This window comes from Vespa velutina, chromosome 10, assembly GCF_912470025.1.
Source record: "Vespa velutina chromosome 10, iVesVel2.1, whole genome shotgun sequence".
Lineage (NCBI taxonomy): Eukaryota > Metazoa > Arthropoda > Insecta > Hymenoptera > Vespidae > Vespa > Vespa velutina.
In genome coordinates, this window is record NC_062197.1 from 5,294,028 (window position 1) to 5,318,214 (window position 24,187).

General features: G+C 31.4%; 1 protein-coding gene across 7 annotated transcripts; it reads left to right on the plus strand.

Moving 5' to 3' along the window:
• Nucleotides 1-222: 222 nt before the first annotated feature.
• LOC124952379 (E3 ubiquitin-protein ligase HUWE1) lies at nt 223-22,412 on the plus strand. 7 transcript variants are annotated; one of them, XM_047502165.1, is made up of 55 exons: nt 223-573; nt 690-967; nt 1,763-1,835; nt 2,189-2,407; nt 2,490-2,729; nt 2,899-2,961; nt 3,043-3,261; nt 3,607-3,878; nt 3,981-4,257; nt 4,488-5,129; nt 5,285-5,554; nt 5,666-6,175; nt 6,271-6,714; nt 6,791-6,907; nt 6,983-7,117; nt 8,076-8,362; nt 8,525-8,762; nt 8,842-8,964; nt 9,056-9,310; nt 9,435-9,752; nt 9,852-9,983; nt 10,064-10,312; nt 10,379-10,728; nt 10,820-11,060; nt 11,176-11,329; nt 11,443-12,664; nt 12,934-13,075; nt 13,154-13,259; nt 13,429-13,725; nt 13,859-14,003; nt 14,088-14,229; nt 14,313-14,439; nt 14,533-14,682; nt 14,763-14,903; nt 15,038-15,223; nt 15,321-15,495; nt 15,586-15,771; nt 15,956-16,184; nt 16,278-16,458; nt 16,574-16,946; nt 17,095-17,271; nt 17,348-17,966; nt 18,118-18,293; nt 18,371-18,552; nt 18,656-18,715; nt 18,807-18,899; nt 18,974-19,101; nt 19,221-19,458; nt 19,565-19,840; nt 19,990-20,178; nt 20,254-20,441; nt 20,530-20,663; nt 20,778-20,943; nt 21,069-21,259; nt 21,395-22,412. In XM_047502165.1, the coding sequence occupies exons 3-55, from the start codon at nt 1,791-1,793 to the stop codon at nt 21,495-21,497; spliced, it is 12,522 nt and encodes a 4,173-aa protein (XP_047358121.1). In that variant the 5' UTR covers nt 223-573; nt 690-967; nt 1,763-1,790; the 3' UTR covers nt 21,498-22,412. The 7 variants fall into 7 exon arrangements, with proteins under 7 accessions (XP_047358121.1, XP_047358120.1, XP_047358126.1 ...); XM_047502164.1 differs by having other exon boundaries at nt 223-967; XM_047502170.1 differs by having other exon boundaries at nt 223-967; nt 18,828-18,899.
• The last annotated feature ends 1,775 nt before the right edge of the window (nt 22,413-24,187 follow it).

A 24,187-nucleotide genomic window follows, 5' to 3' on the forward strand; every position in this document is an offset into this window, starting at 1 on the left:
AAATGATTATATAATTTCGAAAGGAATGACACTTATTTTGATTTTATAAAATTATCTTGATTATATGAAATCGAATACAAGAAATAATCTAACGATTACCAAGATCTTCAAGTATATCTAGGGAATTCGAACTATATCATACTGTAACTATCTCTAGATAGAATGTTCCCGAAATTGCGTATTCAGTGGCGGCAGTGGATGAACAAATCATTGTAGTCGACTAGAGCGCTCTTTGCTCGGCTTGGCAGCGATTAGTTTGTGCTTAAAGGCACTTTAGACCCTTACGCGCGTGTGTGTACTGTTGTGATCGTATTAAGTATAAGATTCGTACTCCACGAGCCATTTCCCCTCCCCCCAGTGCGGTTCAAGACGCAATAACACGTACAGTAATTTTTGAGAATACGGTGTCGTGTAGCGAAATTATCGTTTCTTGTAGAGCCAGTCAAGATATTCCGTTGTGCGAGAAAGACTCGCGGAGGACGGGAAACAAGAAACGGTTATCCTTCGTGGAATGCTTCAGTAAAATGGCGGTAATCGACAGTGCAATTGGTGCTCAACGATAGAGGAAAATCGGTGCGTTCGGATTATCGACGACGTTTTAAAGTTGTTTTATATTCGTACTATCACGATAGATATTCGATTAACTTACAAACGACATTGAGTTTTGAACTAGAACCTTTTTCATCAAGGTTTCTCTTCCGTTATCGGTTTTTTTCTTCTTTCTTCGTCGCCTTCAAATTGAGAAGAACAGTACATCGCGAAGAAGGATAATAAGGGAGGAGGATCAGGTTAGCACCATAGGGTGCTGAGGAGGCCATTGCTTGCGCTCGAAATCTTCCTCCACAGTCGTTACGAGCGCGATGCACGTGTCACATCGTAATCTTTGCAAGAACGTTGAAAGCGTTAATACAAACGAGAGAGAAACGGTACGAGTAGGAGTCGGTGTCATCGAAGAGATTAAAGTTAGGTGAGAGACAACGTCCTCTGATTGTGTTCATTCGTGATGTATTTTTTCTCTTCGTAAGAAAGATAGAGATAGAGATATAGAGACAGGTAAAGTAAAAAAGAAGAGAGAGAGAAAGAGAGAGAGAGAGAGAGAGAGAGAGAGGGAGTAAGTGAAAGAGAGAGAGACAGAGATAGAGAGAGATAGAGAGAAAGAGAGAGAGAGTGCGAGTGCGAGCGAGCGAGCGAACGAGCGAACGACGAGCGAACGAGCGTGTATATGAAGAAGGGGTAGAGAAGAGGAAAGAGAGAGTACGAAATTGCTTTCCTTGTTGTCATGCGAGCGAACGTCGTTACGGTTTAGAATCGAATTTTTTATTACTGACGTTTGTCAAATGTAAGCAAATCGATAGTATTTCGATTGTTTTTATTGTTTATTAAATATTTTCATATGATAGATAGGTTAGGCTAATCTAACAGATGACTTTGCAAAATGATACCGTGGTTCGTGGTTTTACGAACAAGAATTTTCTGGATAATCCGAGCGAACAAAACGATATAAAGTATGCAAAAAAAAGAAATAAACTAAATATTCGAGTGTTTGCCATGATATCATTAAATACCAATAAGCACAAAACATTTTTTATGGATATTGGTGAAAGTTCATAATTAGGGGATATATTATATGCTTTGTTAAAGATGTAATTTTTTAATTGATAAATTAATTCTATACCAATTAGACTTGGAAAACAAAATCTAATTTGAGTTTCATTATTAAATATTTAGAATAAACCTATAAAAAAAATATTTTTCATTTCAGATACTAGGTCTTGCAAAGAAATACTAAAATGAAGATCGACCGAAGCAGGTTGAAAAAGTGCACTTCAGAAGTTGTAAGTAAACTACTTTATAAAATAAGTGATGTATAATTTATTCCAAATTCATGTGAAAATCTTTGAGAGTTGTTTCAAAATACTTTATATAATATTATTTAAATCATGACATAATACAATGATAGCAACATAAATTTATTCTTGAAAATGACTGTAATAGTAGACAATTTTTTTGGCTACTATTGTTTATTGTTGGTGTATATGTCTATGTGTATGTATATTGGAAGAAGAATCAATTATATAAATAGTTAGATGATGTAATACTTATTTATAACACAATTTTTTTTAATGGAAATATGCAAGAAAAAATTGTTTGTATGAAACCAAATTTATATTAATTTATTAATCTATAGCCAGCAGAATGTCAAGCCCTCATAAGCAAATTGCGTTCTTGCTCACACGCGGAATTATTAGAGGAGCTAAAACAAATAGATGCTTGGACTTTTGGAAAGTGCGAATTATTTCATTGGATTGATGTCTTGGATCTTAGCGACAGTATTTTAGAAGAAGCTACAGCAAAAAGCTCAGATAATCCATGGGAATTGGCATGTGACTTGCCTCAAAATGCAGAGGTAAATTTAATATCTCATATAATTAAATATATATAATTTTTTTGAGAATAAAAATAAACATAAAATGAGTAACCTTTTACAGGCAAAAGAATTACTTCTTTGGGTTCTCCATTTTACTACATTGTTAATTGAACATTCATTCTCACGGCATTTGTATAACAGTATGGAACATCTAATTACATTATTATCAAGTTGTGACATGCACGTGGTTCTTGGTGTATTAAATCTTTTGTATATGTTCAGTAAGCGTAGTAATTTTATTACTCGTCTAAATAGTGACAAACGTCAAGCTCTTCTTAGTAGACTTAACCATCTAGCAGAGGTTAGTGTAATCAAATTTTGTTATACTAAATAGATTACTTATAATAATAGTAATAATAATAATAATGATGATGATGATGATGATGATGATGATGATGATGATGATGATGATGATGATGATGATGATGATGATGGTAATAATAATTTTGATGATTTTCTTCGATTTATAGAGTTGGGGTGGAAAAGAAAATGGTTTTGGATTAGCTACATGTTGCAAGGAACATCCAGATAAGGTATTATATGAATTTCGTGTATTTTATAAAAATTATAAAATTAATTTCAGTATTTTGAAACATTTCTATTGTTTTATTCAGCCATTCCCGTCAAGTGCTACAACATTACATTTTGAATTCTACGCAGAAAATCCCACTGTAACAGAGAGTGCAATTACATCAAATATTAGTATAAAAAAGATTGGTCAAACAAATTATGCAACATATATACATATAGAAGGTGTAGATAAACTTGGTAAAACACCAGCACAAATAATGAATGACTTATTAAAAATTTATAATGTACCTCAGGATCGTCAGGTATATTCTTTATGATTAGTACTTATAGAGTATATAGATATATCTAGTCCATAATTATCTTAATTTATAACATTATAGTGTTTATGACTTTCAAACTATAAATTATAAATAATTTATTCTATAATAGAACAAACATGATTATTTAATATCATTGATATTATTAATTATAAATTTTATTTTATTTTATTTTATTTTCATATTTGAAGTATTTATTGATATATTTGTTTCTTATATAGTTATGGTAACGTATTTTGTATAATTCTTACATACTTTACATTACATGAAAAGATTATATATATATATAACATATATATATAAGATAAATAATCTTTTCCATCTTTTCAGATGGCTTTATTGACACATGTTAGACTGGCTCACAGTTTCTCAGACTATCGTAGGCGTTTGCAATGTGTTCAAGCTCGTCTTCAAGCATTATCTGTATTAGTATATAGCAATGCATTGCAAGAAAATGCACATAGTCTCTTACATGCTGGACTTCTTGAAGAATTAGTGGAATTACTTGAGTTGCCACACTCTCATCTTGTTGAAATTCGTGCAGCAGCATTACGCACTCTTACTAGTATTATACATTTAGATCGTAATCCACATTTTCCAAAGTATGTAAAAATTTTATTATTTTTATAAATTCATATTTTTATTACTTTTATTACTTTTATTAATTTTGTTTACACTTTATACATATTTCATATTTTTGATAGAAAACCTGGCTCTAGATTAAATATGATCATTGATGTGACTGGTGCCAGTTCATATCATGGTTTTCTACCTGTTCTTATTCGTACTTGCATAACAACATTAACATCATCGCAAGCAGATGGACAGCCATTTCCACTGCCATTGGCAACGGCTTTATTCAGTTTTTTATTTCATCTTGCTAGTTATGAAGCAGGAGCAGAAGCTCTTGTTAGTTGTGGAATGATGGAAAGTCTTCTTAAAATAATAAACTGGCCAGGAAGTGAACTTGAACATATAACGGTATGTAGATTGTAAGAATACGAATATTCTAAACTTGAGTTAAGTTTAATTTTAAGCAATGAATAATAATTGCTATTAAATATATATGTATTTCATTTTAACATAGCCACTTAACAAGTAATTTTATAAAAAATAACTGCCTATACATTCGTATGTTAACTAGCATCATTTGATTTTATGAATAGTATACAGTAATATATTTTTTTTTTTTTTGAAATTTATATTTATAGTTTGGTACTAGAGCAGTGCGTGTGATAGATTTGATTGCAAATATCGATATGCAAGGATTTCAAGCTCATGGTGGTTTGGCTAGTTTTATTAATCGACTTGATATGGAAGTTAATGTCTGCAGAAAAGAGCAATCTTTTGAAATAGAACCACAGCTTTATGAAGATACGCCACAAACTGTACATGAAAGAACTTTAGAAAGAGATGGAGAGACTTCTTCACGCCGGTTAAATGAAACTTTTGAAGAACGCGAAGAATCTTTGAATCCAATGGAATTTTCAGAAGATGAAAATATGAGTACTAAAACAGATGATAAAAATGAACAGTTACCTGATTATTCTGCTGCAAAGACTGGAAAGACTTGTCTACTACAACGTGCTGCGCTTTTAAAATCTATGTTAAATTTTCTTAAAAAAGCAATTCAAGATCCAGCTTTCTCTGATAGTATTCGACATGTTATGGAAGGGACGTTACCGTCATCTCTAAGACATATTATAAGCAATTCCGAATATTATGGTCCTTCCTTATTTCTACTTGCTACCGATGTTGTAACAGTATATGTTTTCCAAGAACCATCATTACTCTCATCACTACAGGATAATGGTTTAACAGATGTTGTATTGCATGCTCTTCTTATTAAAGAAGTAAGTGCCTCTTGTATTTATAGTTTATATTGTGATTACGATCGATCTAGTTGAATGAAAGATTTCATTACTAGTTTTAAGTACTTTGTATTTATGTAATGAAATTATTTATCAAAATTTATAGATACAAATGTAAAATGATTTTTTATATTTAGGTACCTGCAACTAGAGAAGTTCTAGGATCATTGCCCAATGTATTCAGTGCACTTTGTTTGAATCAACGTGGTCTTGAATCATTTGTGAAACGTCGTCCTTTCGAACGATTGTTCAAAGTGCTTCTGTCACCAGTTTATTTATCAGCTATGCGAAGACGTAAAAGCGCCGATCCACTTGGTGACACAGCTTCTAATCTGGGCAATGCTATGGACGAATTGATGAGACATCAGCCAAGCTTAAAAGTTGATGCTATTTCTGCAATTATTAAGGTACATTATTACTATTATAATTATAATAGAGATATATTATATAAGTGATGATACATTTATATAATTTAAAAAAATAATATATTATTAATATAAAACGTTTGATATATATAGTTGCTTGAAGAACTTTGCGTACTTGGTTGCGATCCACGATATATATGTTGGCGCGGTGTTAGTAAATCAGATAATTCTCCATCAAATTCTGGATGTGGAAATCGTCAATCTTCGGGTCAATCAGTTGGCGTTGGTGTTGGAGATTCAGCAGGTGGTAGTGGTGGAGGTGGAGGAAGTAGTAGCGACGAAGAGGAAGAAGATGAAGAAGAAGCTAGCACTAGTTCTCATCCCCAACGTGAAGAACAACCCTCTCCATCTCCTGCACAACCTGGGCCACCACCTCAACCTAGAGAAAAAACACCTATTGCCTTGGTTGATTATATTCAGAATGTTATGAAGTTCGTCGATGCTATATTGAGTAACAATTCGACGGATGATCATTGTAGAGAATTTGTTGCGCAAAAGGGACTTGTACCGCTCCTTTCCATTTTAGGATTACCAAATTTACCAGTAGATTATCCTGTTGCTCAAGCAGCTCAGGCTGTAGCTTCAGTGTGTAAAAGTATTTTGGTAGGTTGATATTTAATGAAATAAATTAAAATTTTAGAAATTATAAATTAGTAAGAATTAAGATCAAGTATTATAATTGTCATTTTTATTTATAGAATTTAGCGCATGAACCTTTGGTTCTTAAAACAGGATTGTCACAATTAAATGAGGTTCTAAACTTGCTAAAGCCTCTTTGCAGTAACATGCAATCACCTGCAGGTTCTGTTTTACTACACGAATTGGCTTCAGCTCCAAATCTTGAGACAGCTTTCACAAGTGATACAGCAACGCCATTATTACACGCTATGAATGCAGCTCATGGATATATTGTAATGTTTGTCCACGTTTGTCGAACGAGTCAAAGCGAGATTCGAAACTTATCTATGAATCATTGGGGATCTGACTTAGGTTTAACAGTTTTAAAAGGATTGTCTAAGTTATACATGTCTCTTGTTTGGGAAAGTACTTTATTACTTGCGCTATGTAGTGAAGATATCATTCCAGCTGGTTGTGACTTTGGAAAAGAAGATATGGACAAATTAATACCGCCCGAATTAAGAGTAAGTTACAGTATACTTTTTATTATTTTACTTTTATTTATTAACAAATTTTAGACACTAATGTAAGTTTTCTTAGACGGATTGTGAAAGTTCTACATGGTCTGGTGCTGCTTCTTCTACCGATATAGGTAGTAATGGAATGACAACTGCCATGGAAGCACTCAGCACTGATCCTCCACCTATACCCATGGAGGTAATTATAAATTGATGAATGTAGATCATAGAAAAAAAGTGAATCATAATATTAAAATATTTACTAAATTCTTAGGTCGATGATAAGCCAAGTACAAGTGCTGGAAGGACTTCACCTAATTCTCACCAACTTAAATATATTAAGCCTTTATTAGGTGCATCATCGAGATTAGGTAGAGCACTTGCAGAATTATTTGGTCTACTTGTTAAGGTATAGTTAAATTTATCTTTTATAAATATTATATACATAGTATATTTAATAATATTGCATTATACAAATTTTGTTACTACAATGAAAAACTATATAATAGCATACATATAATCATTGGCGGATTTTGTCTTCAAGGGACCGAAGTTACAAATCTTTTGAGTCTCATTAAAATAAATTAATTATACATAATATTTATTCTCTCGTTTTAATGCAAATAATGACGTGAGAAATACATTGCCTAAATTAAATTATAACCGCAAATATAGAAATAAAAATTATATGATGGTCATCAAATATTAAATTAAATTAATTATATAATATAAATTTATATTATTATTTAAAGGCTCTTGCCTTATAGAGCCCAATGCTTCTATAGCTTGTAAGTAAATCCGCCATTGCATATAATGTATATTAATGCATACTATAATTGTTCTACTATATTTAATATACGTAGAATAATATTGTCCAATTTTGGTGCCTAAAAAGTAAAACCTATTCTCAGATATATTTGGGGCACTGGTAGCAAAAGTGGCAATTTTTTTTATTCTATTAGCTATAATTTTGGAGATAAGCATAATAGCCTTATATGCTAATTTAACAGTTTTTCCATAAAAATTTAAGATTTTTAATTGTATAATCTCTAAAAAATAAATGGATCATATTAGATTCTAGAATTAAACTTACACTTACAATGTTCCATTTTCACCGTAAAACATCATAATTAAAAATATATACTTTATTATTAAATTATGATTTTTCTATACGAGTGTTTCGAAAATTAAAGCTGATACGATGAAACCGATGCTATTTTTGGAATTAGTGCATCAAGTATACTTAGGAATAGGTTTAACTTCCAAAGCAACAGATAAAAACTTTTTTTAATTGGGCTGTATAATTTAATTTATAAATATATATTATTATTATATAAGTATATACTACAATAAAATTCTTTTTAAAGCTTTGCATGGGTTCACCTATAAGGCAAAGAAGAGGACAACAAATGCCTTTAACTCCTGCTCTTCCTTCCCAAGCAGCAAGAAGCGTAGCGACTGCTTTGAATCGTTTATTAACGCGTGGTCTATCTTGGGAAATATTACCTCCATCGCCAATTCCTAAATTCCAATTGACTTTCTTAATATGTTCTGTGGGATTTACTTCTCCGATGCTTTTTGATGAAAAGAGGCATCCATATCATTTGATGCTTCAAAAGTTTGTTCTCTTGGGTGGACAAAATGCGTTTTTCTTGTAAGTATTACCAGGATACATAGATCCTTCTATTGTATATGTATATATTATATATACAATATATATATATATGTATATATATATGTATATATGAATATATGTAAGACATTTAATGGTATAATTTTTACTTTACTTTATATTTATTTCATTTTATAATTACAGAACTTTCCAATGGGCATTGTCAGGAGGGGGACAGTTTCCATTATCTGAAGGTTTAGAACATCCAAATTTACCTGATGGAACTGGAGAGTTTCTAGATGCTTGGCTTATGCTCCTTGAGAAAATGGTGAACCCTAAAGCAATTTTAGATTCCCCGCATGTAGTATCATCTAAATGTACAGGAATGTATGATAGGTATGAGGTATTTGATCCGATAAAATACCTCACGGATATTCATAAGGTAATATTACGAAAGTTATTATTTACAAGTGCATATGTATTCCTTATACTTTTATCGTGTAACGTCTGATTTATTATAGAAAGCTTTTAAAGCGGTGATGCTTATGTGGGGTAAAAAACCATTAAAAAATTATGGAGCTCGTATGACAGAATCTATATTATCGATCTTGCGGCATATATTACGTGGTGAAAAAATAATTAAGGTAAATAATGTACAATATTTAAGATCTTTTCGATGATTACTGTATTTCAAATATAAAATGAATTATCTCAATGTTTTAATAAAATCCGCAGGAACGCTCTGAAAGAGAGAAAAATAACGAAGGTGTTTCGGCTAGTGGTAGTGGTAGTACTAGTTCCGTTGGTAGAAGTGGAGCAATATCAGATAGACGAGATGAACCAGAAGCAGATGTAAACTTGGAACATTTGAGGCAATTGATGGACATGGGTTTTAGTAGAGCCCATTGCATTGAAGCCCTCTTACATACGATGACCGTTGAGCAAGCAACCGAATATCTTTTGGCAAATCCTGCTACATTACGAAGACCAGTAAGATTTAGCGTAACTTATTCATTATATATTAATTATGCGTACAGAGTTTTAAAAACAAAACAAAAATTATTCGATTATTACAAATCTTAAAAGAGTGACCGTTGTATATGTTTGTACTTAGGATGCTCCATCGGGTGATCCAAATCGTGTTGTTACTATGGAATTAGAATTAACCGAAGATGAAGACATAACGCAGGTTCTTGCTATGGCATTTGCTGATACCGATGCATTAAAAGCACCAGGACCAGAAGAACCTGATAGAGAGACAACATTAACAGAGAGCATAGATGAATTCACTCGTAATGCGTTAGCACAATGTCTTAATCTTTTGGATCTTATGCCCGACACAGTATATAGAATTTGCGATTTATTAGTAACTATCACAAAACGAAATGGGGATGAATGGCGAGATAATATGTTACGGCAATTAATACGAGAGGTAATTTATTTATTAATATTATAATTCGTAAAACAATAATAAAAAATATTTATTTCTTTGCGAATTAAACTTCTAAATAATATTACAATAATTCAACAGATCGGTGACTTAGTCGATTATTTGATCGATATTACTAAAAGTCAAGATGAAAATGCTGGAACACGATTAGTAGAATGTGAGGAGGCAAATAAAGTATCAAGACGTATCTACCTCTATACTTTATTTTTTGAGGTTGGTATACAGAAATATCGATTTACTTAACTTTATTCTATTTACCTTTATTTTTTTACTCTATATTTAAATTATTATAGGGTACCTTTCAAGAAATGCGAGTACCTTGTGCCCGTATTGTCGAGGAGTGCGTTATGTTAGACAAACTCGTGAAATTACTTGTTATGAGCGAAGGACCGCTTACTGCTAATAAGAATAAGATCGTAAAAGAAAGTAAGGATGGAACAGTCTGTGTGAAGACTCCTAAATGGCTTGCACCTTTATTATTACTTATAGACCGTTTAGAGAAAGTTGGAACTCTTACAAAAAGAAAACAATTAATGCATAAAGTAAGTAGATGATACAATGAGAAGTAATTAATACAAAGAAATATTTCTAATTGGACGCTTCACTAGGTCACAAATTGCATGTGGAAATGGTTCGATTTAAGTACTGGAAAATGGACTCTTTATTCACCAATGAATAATAGAATTATTAATGAGGCATACTGGGCTGGTGAGCCTAATGTGCGTATAACATGTAGCAGACGTCGTTACTTAATAACATTTTCATGTATGACTCAAGTAAACGAGGAAAGTGACAATAGGAGACCAATTACGATGGGTTTTAACTTCAACAGTGGTACAAACGAAGATGGTGGTTCTGGTTCTGATTCTAATATGGATACCGATGATAGTCCAGTCGAGGAAAAACGAAACGCTGTTGTACAAGGTTTAGATCCTAGTATAGCACCAAGTATTGTACGGTAAATTTAATCTTCTTGTTTTAATTAATAATATTATTAATAAAATAGGGACATCGCAATATATTTATTCATTTACTATTTATATTTTTAGTGCTTGTGTAAAATTATTAGCCATCCCAGTTGATCGCGATACACTCCATGCCTTGATGAAAGTATGTTTGCGTTTAACGAGAGATTATAAAAATGCAGAAGTATTTGCACGTGAGGGTGGTGTAAAATTGCTTTTAGAAATGACTCAGTCCAGTACCTTTATCGGATGTATTAATCTAAGTACACTCCTTATAAGACATACATTAGAAGAGCCACGTATTCTACGTCTTGCTATGGAAAAGGTATCACTTTTATAATTTCCGCGTCAATTATAAGCGTTTAAAGTGATATTGGATATTACAAAACACATTGAAGAATTTGAAATTAATACATTCTGATCTTATTATTTCTAATTAGGTCATACGCACGCGCACGCAAAGTAATATTCCTCCTGCGTACAAAGAAATTTTGTTTATGACCCGACAAATCAGCAGTGCAGTATGTCGCAATCCTGAAGTTTACAGAGAAGTTTGTGAAAATATTCTTAGGGTTGATATTAACGTACTAAAAAGTGAGTATCTGATTTTTGTAATTGGAAAGATTCAAGATGATAAGTAATTGTATTTAAAAATTTTAATTGTATATAAAAATTTAATTTGTGTATATACGTATATATTATTGTAGGGGATGATATTGATAGCAGATTAGTCGTCAAAGCCTTACCTCCTACTCATTCTCCAGCCTTACCAATGGTAGAAGAAGTTTCTATCGGCGTTGTTCGAGATCTGTTAAATGCATTAATAAAACCGGTACCTATACTACCTGATGATGGATCTGTAACACCGACAGGAAGTCCAGAAAAGAAGACAACACATTCAACCTCTGCAACTGGCAATGCATCTTCCTCATCTTCAAGACGCGACGTACTTAGAAGTAATGCAATGTCTACGAATGATCCTTTAGATGATGATGACCAAGTATCTCAAATTATTCCTCTTAAAATATATACGGATGTAAGCAGTAATGGAAAAGCAGAATCGGAAGAAGCGAAAAAGCCATTATTGGCAAAGTCTGCAATATTAAAGACATTAGCCGATGCAGTTCGGTCCTATGGTGCAATTGTTAGTCTTATTACTGAACACACATATAGAGCAGGCCAGAGTGAATTAGTGACAGAAGATACCACAGCTCTTGCATTTCTGCTTGATAAACTTTTACCGATGTTACCAGAAAACTCCAGTGATCGTCAATGTAATAATATGGCACGTACGTTAATAGCTGCTATAGCATCGTGTAATCATTCACCGGATGTGCAGACGACATTAGTAACCGAAGTCAAAGCGGCATTGACACGAACATTGGCACTTCCAGAGAGTGCAGAAAAACATGCACAATTGCAGTTATTAATTGGTTTAATTTCTACTATGATCGATAGTTGTCCACTTACATCACATGCACAGCTAAGAGCATCGTTGAAAATTCATCAATATAATAATGTTAATTATATTGTTAGAATTATGCTTAAAAAGGGTATCATAACTGACTTAGCTAAAATTCCGCATAGTCTTGATCTTTCGAGTCCACATATGGCTGGGACTATAAATGCTGCTTTAAAACCTCTTGAAACATTATCTCGTATTATTAATCAACCAATGCCTGGAGGTATTAATAAATTCACGAAGCCAAAAAATAGAACCGTTCATGAAGAACCGATAGGAGAACAAACTGGTACTACAACTTCGGAAACTACTCATGCTGTCGGCGAGGAAACTATTGAGGATGCAGAAAATACCGAGCATGACATTTCGGTGACAGCAGAAAGTTTAGAACCAACATCCGAGAGTCACGTACACGAAGTGGGAGATGAAGCTGCCTTAGAAGATATCATGGATCAACTTCTTGAAAGGTAATAATATATAAATAATTAATTTTTAAATTAAACTACAAGAAATATTTTAATTTTATTAAATTTCATTAAAATATATGAATTGTTGAAAATGTTGATGTCCTTTATCTTTATTTTTAATATTTTATGTTCTTTATCTTTAATTTTATATAGAAACATAATTTTTAAATCATATAAATTATTTTTAAATCATTTAAATTATTTATTTTATGAATGACTAAGAAATCAGATATGAACTCAATAGTTGTGCAATGCTTATAATCAAGCAGTGTGTTATTTTCCAGAGATGGTTCTACTGTGGCAGAAGAACAATCGTCTCGGTCACATCGACCAATGGATATTGATGATGAAAGTCTAGCGATGCGTGATCCAGAAGGAGACTTCGATCCAACACGTGACACCACCGTAAGAGTAACATCGCTTTTCTTTTTTCCCTTCTATTATTCTATTTTTTGTATTTTTTTTAATAATTTAATTTTATTTTTATAGGAAGATCTAATGAGCTCTGATTCGGATTCTGATAGTAATCAATCAGATGATAATGAAGACGAAGTTCAAGATGACGAAGACGAAGAGGAAGAAGAGGAAGATGAAGGTAAGAGTAGAAACATCTCATTATTCCATATGTAATTATCCATAGTCTCAAAATATAACTAACCATTTATAAACCTCATAAGAGGTTTTAGTGTAGTTTAATAATTTTATCTGTAACAAACATGTAGATTATAACAGAAATATACATAGATAACAATTTATCTATTCAGGCGAAGAGAATGAAGAAGAGGAAGAGGAAGAAGAAGAAGGTTCGTCAAACTATGAGGAAGATGGAATAGAATTTTATGAGGATGTTGGAGAAGCAAGTGGTGTCTTTCGTATGTTTCCATCTGCAGAACGTGATGGTGGCAATGTTGTTATGATACAGCATAATATTGATAATCAAGACAATGTAAATACAGTGTCATCTACACCTATTTCAACTCGACCTGGTCTATCGTGGAATACAAGTTTCCCTCTACCACTTGGTTTATTTGAAGAACCACCTTCTTTTTCTGAAGGAAATGGTAAGTACAAATGATTTCAAGTATAAATTATACCGAATTTTTAATCTGTGAACTTTTGCGTTTGTTAAAAGTAATGTAATATTTGCCTATATATACTTGTTTCATCACAAGAAGATATTTATTCTGATTTTAGGTATTAGTTCACATCCTATATTAATAGCTCAAGGTAGTTTTGATAGCGGAAATCCAAGAGCTCAACGAGTACTTCGTCATCGACGATATCAATATTTACAATTATCTAATTCTCGTAATCCAAATCCACCTGTAATATTACAAAGGTACGTACTTTAGTAGCCTTCACTATTGTTTAATAATTTGTTTTTTTTTTTACTTAATTTTTTTTTTGTCTTTTATTCACACAGACTCTTAGGTCCAACTGCACAGAGTCTTCCCTTATCAGCTAGTCAAGTTTTAGCTTCTAGCTTTAGGGACACACGTGTTGTTGTAATGGACAATGGTCTTGGAATATTTACAAATCAAGAAGAAGAACAAATTGATTTTGTAGTAAGTAAATAAAATTTATAATAGTATTTTATTAAATGTACTTGAAAATTACAATTTTATTATTAATGACAACAAATTTATAGGATCAATCAGGTTACTTATTTGGACCAAGTTTAGCTGCAACGTTAAATAACATTCCAACTGCATTACACTGGTGGATCGAAGAAAGCAAACTATTAGATGGAGATTCGCAGCCTGATTGTTGTGTTGGTGAGAATTATTAAAATATGGAAATATATCAATCATGTTTTTATATAAATTTGTAATATACATTCTATAATATTTCATTTTCCATGAAAAAAGGTGTTGTGCATAAAATGATACCTAGTCTTGAGAAACATAGAAATGCTGAATTAGCTGAAAGAAAAGAAAAACGTAAGAAACAACATGGTTCAGAAAGGGAAAGTGAGAGAGACGGAAAAGAAGAAAAAGACAGTACAAAAAATGTTGAATGTAAGTGCAAATGGAATAGATTAATATGAATAAAATTCTTTATGCAAGATATAATGTTAATAAATATGTCTGATCTTTAGCGGGCCCATCAACAACAATTTCAATAGAAGAAGAAAGAAACTTGGCATTATCTCAAAGAGATGACACGATAGTTATTACAGCTCCGGAACCTCATGCTGAACCTATAAGACAAGAATGCATACCTGATGAAGATATCATTGGTAAGTGTAAAAGCATATCGCATATTATACATGGAACAATGTTGTTTGTATTATATATTTTACATTAAGTATTTTTATCATTTAATAAATAATAATAATAAATCAATAATAAATGACTATTATTATTTACTTAGATGTTACTGGAGAAATGGAAGTAACAGTTCAGGATGACGAAGAAAGACCACGTCCTCCTCCACCACCAGAAGAACAATCTACAAATACTAGACAACCCCGGATTGATTGGACTCCTAGATTAGAGCTCGCTGAAAGTATCGTTGATTCCGTACTTGCTCCTTGTGCTTCTGAAGTTTCGAGGCTAAGTAAATATATAATGTTCATTGTTAGTTCGTAATATAGAATCTTTATAATTAACAATTTTGCCTGAGAATTTCATTTATATATTATTTTATGAAATAGGACAATCGGAGCATACTACCGAAACATCAAATGAAATGCCAGATTGTACATCTACACCGATTTTAGTAGATTTTAGTCAAGAGGTAAATGAAGATCTTTCAAGAGAGAGTAGTGATTCAGCTGATTGGATAAGACGTCTATTAACTGATGATAGTCAATCTGGTGTGGAGCGAAAGTAAGTAGAATTAATTATCGTAATTTTATTATACTTTTTACGTATATAATAATAATAATAATAATGCGTACTATTTTTTAATTTATTTAGTGCAAATATCGTCGGTCAAGATCCAACGTCTTCGACATCTGAAAACACACATCCAGAAACATCGAGCCAACAACAGCAATCACAACAGCCATCTCAAGAACAGCAGTTGCCAGATGGTGTGGATCCATCCTTCTTAGCTGCCTTACCAGAGGACATGCGTGATGAAGTCATAGCGGAACAACTAAGGTATGTTAAAATTGGTGATTTGTAAATTATATGAATATTATATGAAAATTGAATATAAATAGTATTATAAAGTAGTAATATATTTCTAATATAAATAGCATATTTAATTTTAATATTTAATATTTAATTTTAATATTTAATATTTAATTTTAATAAAAATCAAATATAATTTATTATTATACAGACTTCAGCGTATAAGACAACGAGCTCAAGCTACGGCAGCCGAAGAACTTGCAGGGCCGGTTGAAGTAAATCCAGAATTTTTGGCCGCTTTACCACCAGCCATTCAAGAAGAAGTTCTTGCCCAGCAAAGATTGGAACAACAAAGACATGCAGCTGCTTCTGCAAATCCGGAAGATCCGGTCGATGCTGCGGCATTCTTTCAAAATTTACAACCTTCCTTACGACAAGCAGTTAGTAAAATTCTTAACATTCAATTAATTCTTTCTTAAATATTGAATCTATTACTATAACAATTGTTCTCCCATTTCTTTATTCTCTCATAGATTCTTACGGATATGGAAGAATCGCAAATATCTGTTCTACCTCCAGATTTAGCTCAAGAAGCTCAAAATTTGCGCAGAGAATGGGAAGCTCGTAACCGGCATATGATGCAGGAGAGATTCCTTAGTCATGTTAGTCAAAGCAATACAGCGTTATCGAGTATATTGAGAAGTTCGGGTGGAGGTAATTATTATTCACTTAATGATTAAAATTAATCTATTTAAAATCCAAAGAAATAAAATTTAATTTATATGATTGTATTAAAGAAATTAAATTAAATTAAATGTACCTTTAATAGGCAGAGGGGGCGGTACACGATATGCTATCCATGCAGTTCCACAGAGAGCTCAGTGGGGATCTTGGAATCCTCGCGGAGATACTGCTATAGCACATCAAGGAGCAGGTTTACGTTTGAGAGGAAGACAATTACTTGATCACGAATCGATGGCATGTTTGTTGGTTTTACTATTTGTCGATGAACCTAAAATTAATACTTTAAGACTTCACAGAGTGATCAGAAATCTTTGTTATCATGGCAGTACAAGAGAATGGGTAGTTAAAGCCTTACTTAGTATCATGGAGAGAAGTAATGATGAAACTAGAGATATAATTACAGATTTTAGTGGAAAATTTAAGAGAAAAAGTTTGCTCCCTACCGCTTCAGATTATTGGTAAAAAAATTGTTTCTTTTTCTTTTCTTTCTCTCTTTTTTTTTTAGAATTCTTTTTAGTTAATTTTTTTTTAATATATATATAGCATACACATGTTCTACAAAAGTAAATAAATAGATTGAGAATGCTATTATTCTATTATTTTCAGGTATCCTAAAATTTTTGAGCAGAGAAATAATACACAATCGTGGCTAAATATTAGCATGGATGCAGCATTAGGATGTAGGGCAAATGTATTTCATATTATCAGACATGGTGGTAAAAAGTCAGAAAGACAAGGTAGCGTAATAGCTATTCATCCACAAGCTGCACCAACAGTTTGTAGGTTGGTATATCAAAATTTCCTTTATATCTTGATAAAGAAAAACATTTTCCTTTTTAACCTTATTTTAATTCTATAGGCACACATTAGAACTCCTGATCTCCTTAGCAAAAAGTTTTCCGGGATATTTTGTGCCAATCAAATCTAAAGAATCAGAAGATAAAGATAATAATAAGGAAAAAGATATAGGCAATAACAAGGATGAAACTATTTCAAAATCAAAGTCTGCATCAAAACCAGGCAAAAGCGATATTCCAGATTTTTGGGATATGTTACTAAAACTCGACTCGTGTGCTTCGAAGAAAGGAAAGTCTGTTGCAAGAACTCATTCAAATTCAAATTTGGGAATGGATTCAGAGCATACAATGACAACTTTTGAAGCATCTCCATTTGGTCAATTAATTTCAATGTTAAATTGGTCAGTTATTAAACGAAGCAGTCAATTAACTGACAAACTATTACGGCTGCTTTCTCTGATCTCGATCGGATTGACAGAAGTAAATCTATATCGTCGACAAGAAGGTAATAAAAATAAAAAAACAGAATTGAGTAAAGAACAAAGTGTTGCTGCGCCAGAAGGACATTTGAGATTAGCCGTACAAGTATTGACCAGTAAAAGTTGTTCCGAAGAAGGCTTAGAAGATGCAACGGCATTGTTGCTTAACTTATCACACTGCCCAGATCCAACTAGACAATTGGTATAGTATTACTAAAGTATTATATTTGATATATGATTTTTTTACAATTTACTATCGAATATATTTAAAAATATGGAGTATTATATTTATTATTTACAAAAGATTAATTGTTTTTCTAATTTTTCTTTTTATTTATCATTCTTTCGGATAGATACTGAATTTACTCTTAGAAGGAGCGATGGAATTGGCAAATATGGTCTGTGAACACATCAGCGATTTAATGATAGAACTTAAAGTTTTGAATCGTGAACTGAGCAGAAGGAATTCTATCGAAGAACAACCATCAACTAGTTCTGGGGGAGGTGGACGTGGAATTCTTTTGGATAGGTAAGAAATTTCATTTTCATAATTGGTGCATTGTTAGTTTACCATTGAAAATTAAAATCTATAATATTTGTTTAAAGATTTACCAATGAAAGTGTAGTTGTAACGGCACCAAGTAAAGTCAAAGCCGGAAGTGATCTCCAATTACCATCAATGGCTGCTCTTGTCAGTAAGACCTCTAGTCAGGCATTCTTTTTAAGAATACTTAAAGTTATTGTACAGATAAGGGAAGCTGTGCGTTTAGCAAGTACAAAGAAAGCAGGTATAAATTTAAAATATATTTATAACATTATTACAATTTATAATTAAACTTTTATCTTGCTTTAAACAAAGTATATCTTTATTTTTTTATTTTCTATATATAGCAAACCAAGCACCTGCTCCTACTGCAGACACGGCAACATCGAGTCAAATCTCAGGAACAGGTGATATATTGTATTTACTGTTGTTATTTACTTATATATAATTGTTATTATTTAGTATTATTAGATCATACTTTATTATGCCATGTTTCAGCCGATGATACTTCTTGTGCAGATGTTCCTATGGACACGGTGCAAAGTAGTGCTGCTAATTCGGAAAATACAAAAACGATTTGTCCACGTACTGGTAAGTTAAATAAAAATGGAATACATATACGCGTGCTAACAAATGAAAATAATGTGCTTTTTTTTTTATCATAGATGATGAAAAATCACCACTTCCACACTTAAGTGAAAGTTTAGTGTTGGATCATTTATGGGAAACACTTAGTGCTTGTTTGTTAGAATTGGAATATACTCCAGACCATCATGCCGTCCTTGTTTTACAGGTAAGGCAATTATATTATTGAAGACATTAAAATAACCTGTTAAGTTTTGCTAAGTCTGACCTTTTTAAAAATATCGTAAGTATCATAAAAAAAAAAATTGTTTCATATCTTATTTACAGCCTGCCGTGGAAGCATTTTTCTTAGTCCACTCATCGTCTACTACATCTCGTGAACGACATCGCAATACTAATACGGAAAATCGTGAGGTCGTGCCAGATTTAGCGCCAGTTTCACCAATATATTCCGATAATGAAGGTACTTCTCAAACAGAAGCTGGTACTAATACTTCCTGGGATACAACTATTTCAGCGCAAAAAACTCTACCCCCGGATCAATTAAAATTCTTGAAATTTGCTGGTATAGTTTTTATTTATACTCATATATTTATACTCGAGATTATGTATAAAAACTTTGTTGTCTCGTATTTGTTTTTTTTTTTATCTTACATATTGTATTATTTTAGAAACGCACAGAACGGTACTGAATCAAATTCTACGACAAACAACCACCCATTTAGCCGATGGTCCATTTTCGGTCTTGGTTGATCATACAAGAGTATTAGATTTTGATGTAAAGCGTAGATATTTCAGAACAGAATTGGAACGAATGGACGAAGGTATCCGTAGAGAAGAACTGGCAGTTCATGTACGTAGAAGTCATGTTTTCGAAGATTCATTTAGGGAACTCCATAGAAGAAATGCAGATGAATGGAAGAATCGCTTTTACATTGTTTTTGAAGGTAAATTAATGGAGTAAATTATTATTTTTTTTTTTTTTTAAATAGTTTTGTTGATATCGATATATTGTCTGTATATAGATAACTTATCTGTCAAAAGAATCGATAACAGTGATCATAAAAGTAACATTGTTTTTATTGATTTGTTAAAGGGGAGGAAGGGCAAGATGCAGGAGGTTTACTGAGAGAATGGTATGTCATTATTTCGAGAGAAATTTTTAATCCCATGTATGCTCTCTTTACTGTTAGTCCTGGAGATCGGGTTACATATATGATTAATTCATCTTCTCATTGTAATCCTAATCACCTATGTTATTATAAATTTGTTGGACGGGTTATTGGTAAGTAATATTGTTTACTATTATCTATTTTGTTTATTATCACAGAGAAGTAATGAAATGTTTCTTTTTTAACAGCTAAAGCTATTTACGATAATAAATTATTGGAATGTTACTTTACACGTAGCTTTTACAAACATATACTTGGAATCCTTGTAAAACATACTGATATGGAAAGTGAAGATTACAGTTTTTATAAGGGTCTCGTTTATCTCACGGAGCATACTATTGCTGATCTTGGCTATGAGTTGACATTCTCAACGGAGGTAAATGAAATGATATTCAAACTTTATTTTTATAAACTTAAATGAATATTTAATTTTAAAATGTATAAAAATTCTAAAATTTTATTAGGTAAACGAATTTGGTGTTAATGATGTTCGAGATTTAATACCAAATGGCCGTAATATAATCGTTACAGAGGAAACAAAACTTGAATATATTAGGCTAGTATGTCAAATGAAAATGACTGGAGCAATTCGCAAACAGTGAGTACAAGCATAGATATCTTTCTCAATGGATTTAATAATTATATTTTGTTATTTATAACGATATTAAAGAAAATTATCTTTTGTTATTATTACAATCTTTTTTTTTTGTAGATTAAATGCGTTCCTGGAAGGCTTTTATGATATTATACCGAAGAGACTGATTTCCATATTTAATGAACAGGAACTGGAATTATTAATCAGTGGATTGCCTAATGTAGATATTGAAGATTTAAAAGCAAACACTGAATATCATAAATATAGTGCGACGTCCCTGCAGGTATACTATCTTTTGCAAATATATAAAATCATCCATATAATAATTGATTTATAGCAATCTCTTATATTTAAAATCAATGAATATGCTTTAACTTTAAATCATTTAAAAATAAAATTTTTTAACAGATCCAATGGTTTTGGCGTGCATTACGAGGATTCGATCAAGCCGATAGAGCAAAATTTTTACAGTTTGTTACTGGAACTTCTAAGGTACCTTTGCAAGGTTTTGCTGCATTAGAAGGAATGAATGGTGTACAAAAGTTCCAAATTCATCGAGAGGATAGATCAACGGATAGATTACCATCCGCTCATACATGGTTAGTATTCGATTACATAATCGTCAAAAAAAATTTAATGATTTATCCTATACCATAATATCATATATTTTTGTACATAATAGTATGTTGCATGCGTGCTCTTCAATTATTTATTTATAAATTCTTCAATTATAGTTTCAATCAATTGGATTTGCCTGTATATGAAACATACGACAAATTACGCACGAATTTACTCAAGGCAATTCACGAATGCAGTGAAGGATTTGGATTTGCATAAAGTGTAATTTGAATACTGTTTTTACATATTATAAAACTTCATCGTAAATGTGTTGCCCTGCCTATCTACGATATATTATAGAACATGGCCCTTATAATTATTGGCTTATTATTAAATCGGAGATATTCTAAGCAATCATGCTTAATCTTCGTTCAAGATCTACTGATGAGACCTATACATCAACGTATATATAAGATACAAGCGTATGTATATACGTATAATTATCACGATGTAATTATTGAGAATAATTTTCAATTATATCCGCTACTAAAGTTTATTTCGTTGAAAAAGATCTTGAGGAAGATGCTGAGCTTTACAATAATTTCCAACAAAACGTAATATAGGAAATTTAACTAAGTTATATGGGTAAGATAAATGTAAGGTTCATATTTAAGTAGTAGGAAGTTTAATTTCTCATAAGGAATACATAGGGTGTAAAATGTAATATATTGCACTTCAACTGATTGGCGATACGTTGTAACCGGTTCGATAGTTTATATGGAAATAATACCATGGATACTGCTGGGGAGAAAATGTAGCGTTTAAAAACGAAACGTTGTAAGAGCAAGAGAGAGAGAGAGAGAGAAAGAGAGAGAGAGAGAAATATGCAAGTAAATGAGATGTGTGCGAATGAGTGTGTGAATTTGCAAATAAGGGAGCAAAAGCTCCAAGTAGAACGAGAAATATTGATGGAAATGATGAGCCTAATTACAAGATTTCATAATAAAAACGCTGTTCTGCCCCATGTAATGTATGGTTGTACACTATTAGTATTAATAATTATAACTAACTTTTAAATAATAGTAATGATCGCTAATTAATATCATTTTAATATTAATCATTCGAAATGTGATGTTAAAATCGTGTAATTTTTTCTTGAAATCTAACGAAATAAAGTTTACAGTTGAACAGACATTACTTTGTAAACACATCGAACGGGACAATATCAATTATGCGCGCAAAAATACATACAGTTATATTATTGGACTCCTTTATTGGATATTGTTAGAGAGAATAACTACCTAGAAATCATAGAATAAACAGAACATTGTATTTCTTCTAAAAAGAATTGTATTTTTTACTGCGTAGGACAACTTTTCTAATTGCATTCCTTATTCCGTGTTGAAACAAAACACATTTGTTGCTCTTTTGCGCATTTCATCTCAATAAGCGCCTGGTAATTAATTTAGATATGGTTTTTTAAAATATATACATACACATATACATACATATATATATATATATATATATATATATATATGTATGTATGTATATGGATATGTATATTGAATGCAAATATGCTTCCATTAGATTGACAATTCAAGCGGCCAATGTCTTTCGTCGGTCACTCATACACAATAACGTAATATATGTATATACGTTATATGTGATGCATATATCAAATAATATATACACATATGTTTATGTGCTTATTCGTGGCTTTTTGTTAAGTCCTAAAAGAATATGGCAGGTGTCTTTGTAAACATATACTAACAAAGAAAGATCATGACATATTATCTTGGAATTTTTTAATTAGATTGATATGATAGAGAGTAGTGAATTAGAAGAAATCCTAAAATATGTTTCTACAGGCTATTATTTTAAAAAGTCAATTTTTATTTACAAATATCAACATTGTTGAATCAAACTGTTTTGTTCGTATATTATATTATCGACATTCATGGGAGAAAGAAAAAGATGCTTTACAATATCGTTGAGAAATTAAAACTTCGCTTCAAAAAATTGTTTTTTGTTGCATATTATGTAAAAAAAGTGTCAAAAACTTGAATCTTTATTTCAACAGCAACGATGGTATATCAACGACCGCTCACGGTTTACAACATAGAGACCTGAGATCGATCCCAATTGCGAAGTCAGTTTGTTTTCTTTTTTTGCAAGTTTTTACTTATTTTATTTTTTATATATTCAGAATATTTTTCTTACATATCTGAAGTATATTTTTAATTATATTTCTTATTTTTAATTATATTTTTATATTTCATAAGAGATCCGCTAGCACTCTTGTCTATAGACAAGATTTTATTAATTTTAATAATTTTCTTTAATAATTTTAATTTTGAGAAATAAATTCTCTCTGAATCATAAAATGATCAGTTCCAAATCAAATATAAAGTGACCATGCATATTTATTGTAATTCTTGAATGCTTTCCTGTTAATCTTTCTTTTAGTTTTCAGATAACAGTCTTCATAGTAACATAAAGAAAAATGAATGTTTGCGCTATGAATAGAAAATTGATATAGAAGATCCTTGTTTGCTTTTATTTTAATGTTAACAAGAAAGCAAAAATATATACATATATATTTTTTTATAATTAGAAATATCTCTGCCTTCTGTGATCAATTCTGAAGGATTTTGCAATCTGAAAAGAAAATTTTTTACTTGACGAGAAAAGTATGCATCAGATGGTTGATAATGGTACACATTTCAGAAGAATTATTTTTAACGTGCATCTTTATTGCATTGTTCTTTGTATTAACAAAATATATCGTATAAACTATTGTATTTATTTGAATCTAAAAGTAGGAAAGCTTTGTTTAGTAATATTACAGATTTCATTTTTTATTACTTTTACGTATAATGTACAATATAAAACAATCTTTTTTAAGTATAGTTATTAATTTTTTAGTAAAAACTTCTTTCATTGATTAAATTTCAAAATAAAGATCG

Excerpts from the sequence above, each read along its gene's own strand:
- LOC124952379 (XM_047502164.1), top strand. The coding sequence starts at position 1,791 with ATGAAGATCGACCGAAGCAGGTTGAAAAAGTGCACTTCAGAAGTT. Across the intron at positions 5,130-5,284 it reads ATGCTCTTCTTATTAAAGAA|GTACCTGCAACTAGAGAAGT; the intron begins GTAAGTGCCTCT and ends TTTTATATTTAG. Across the intron at positions 15,496-15,585 it reads CAATCTGGTGTGGAGCGAAA|TGCAAATATCGTCGGTCAAG; the intron begins GTAAGTAGAATT and ends TAATTTATTTAG.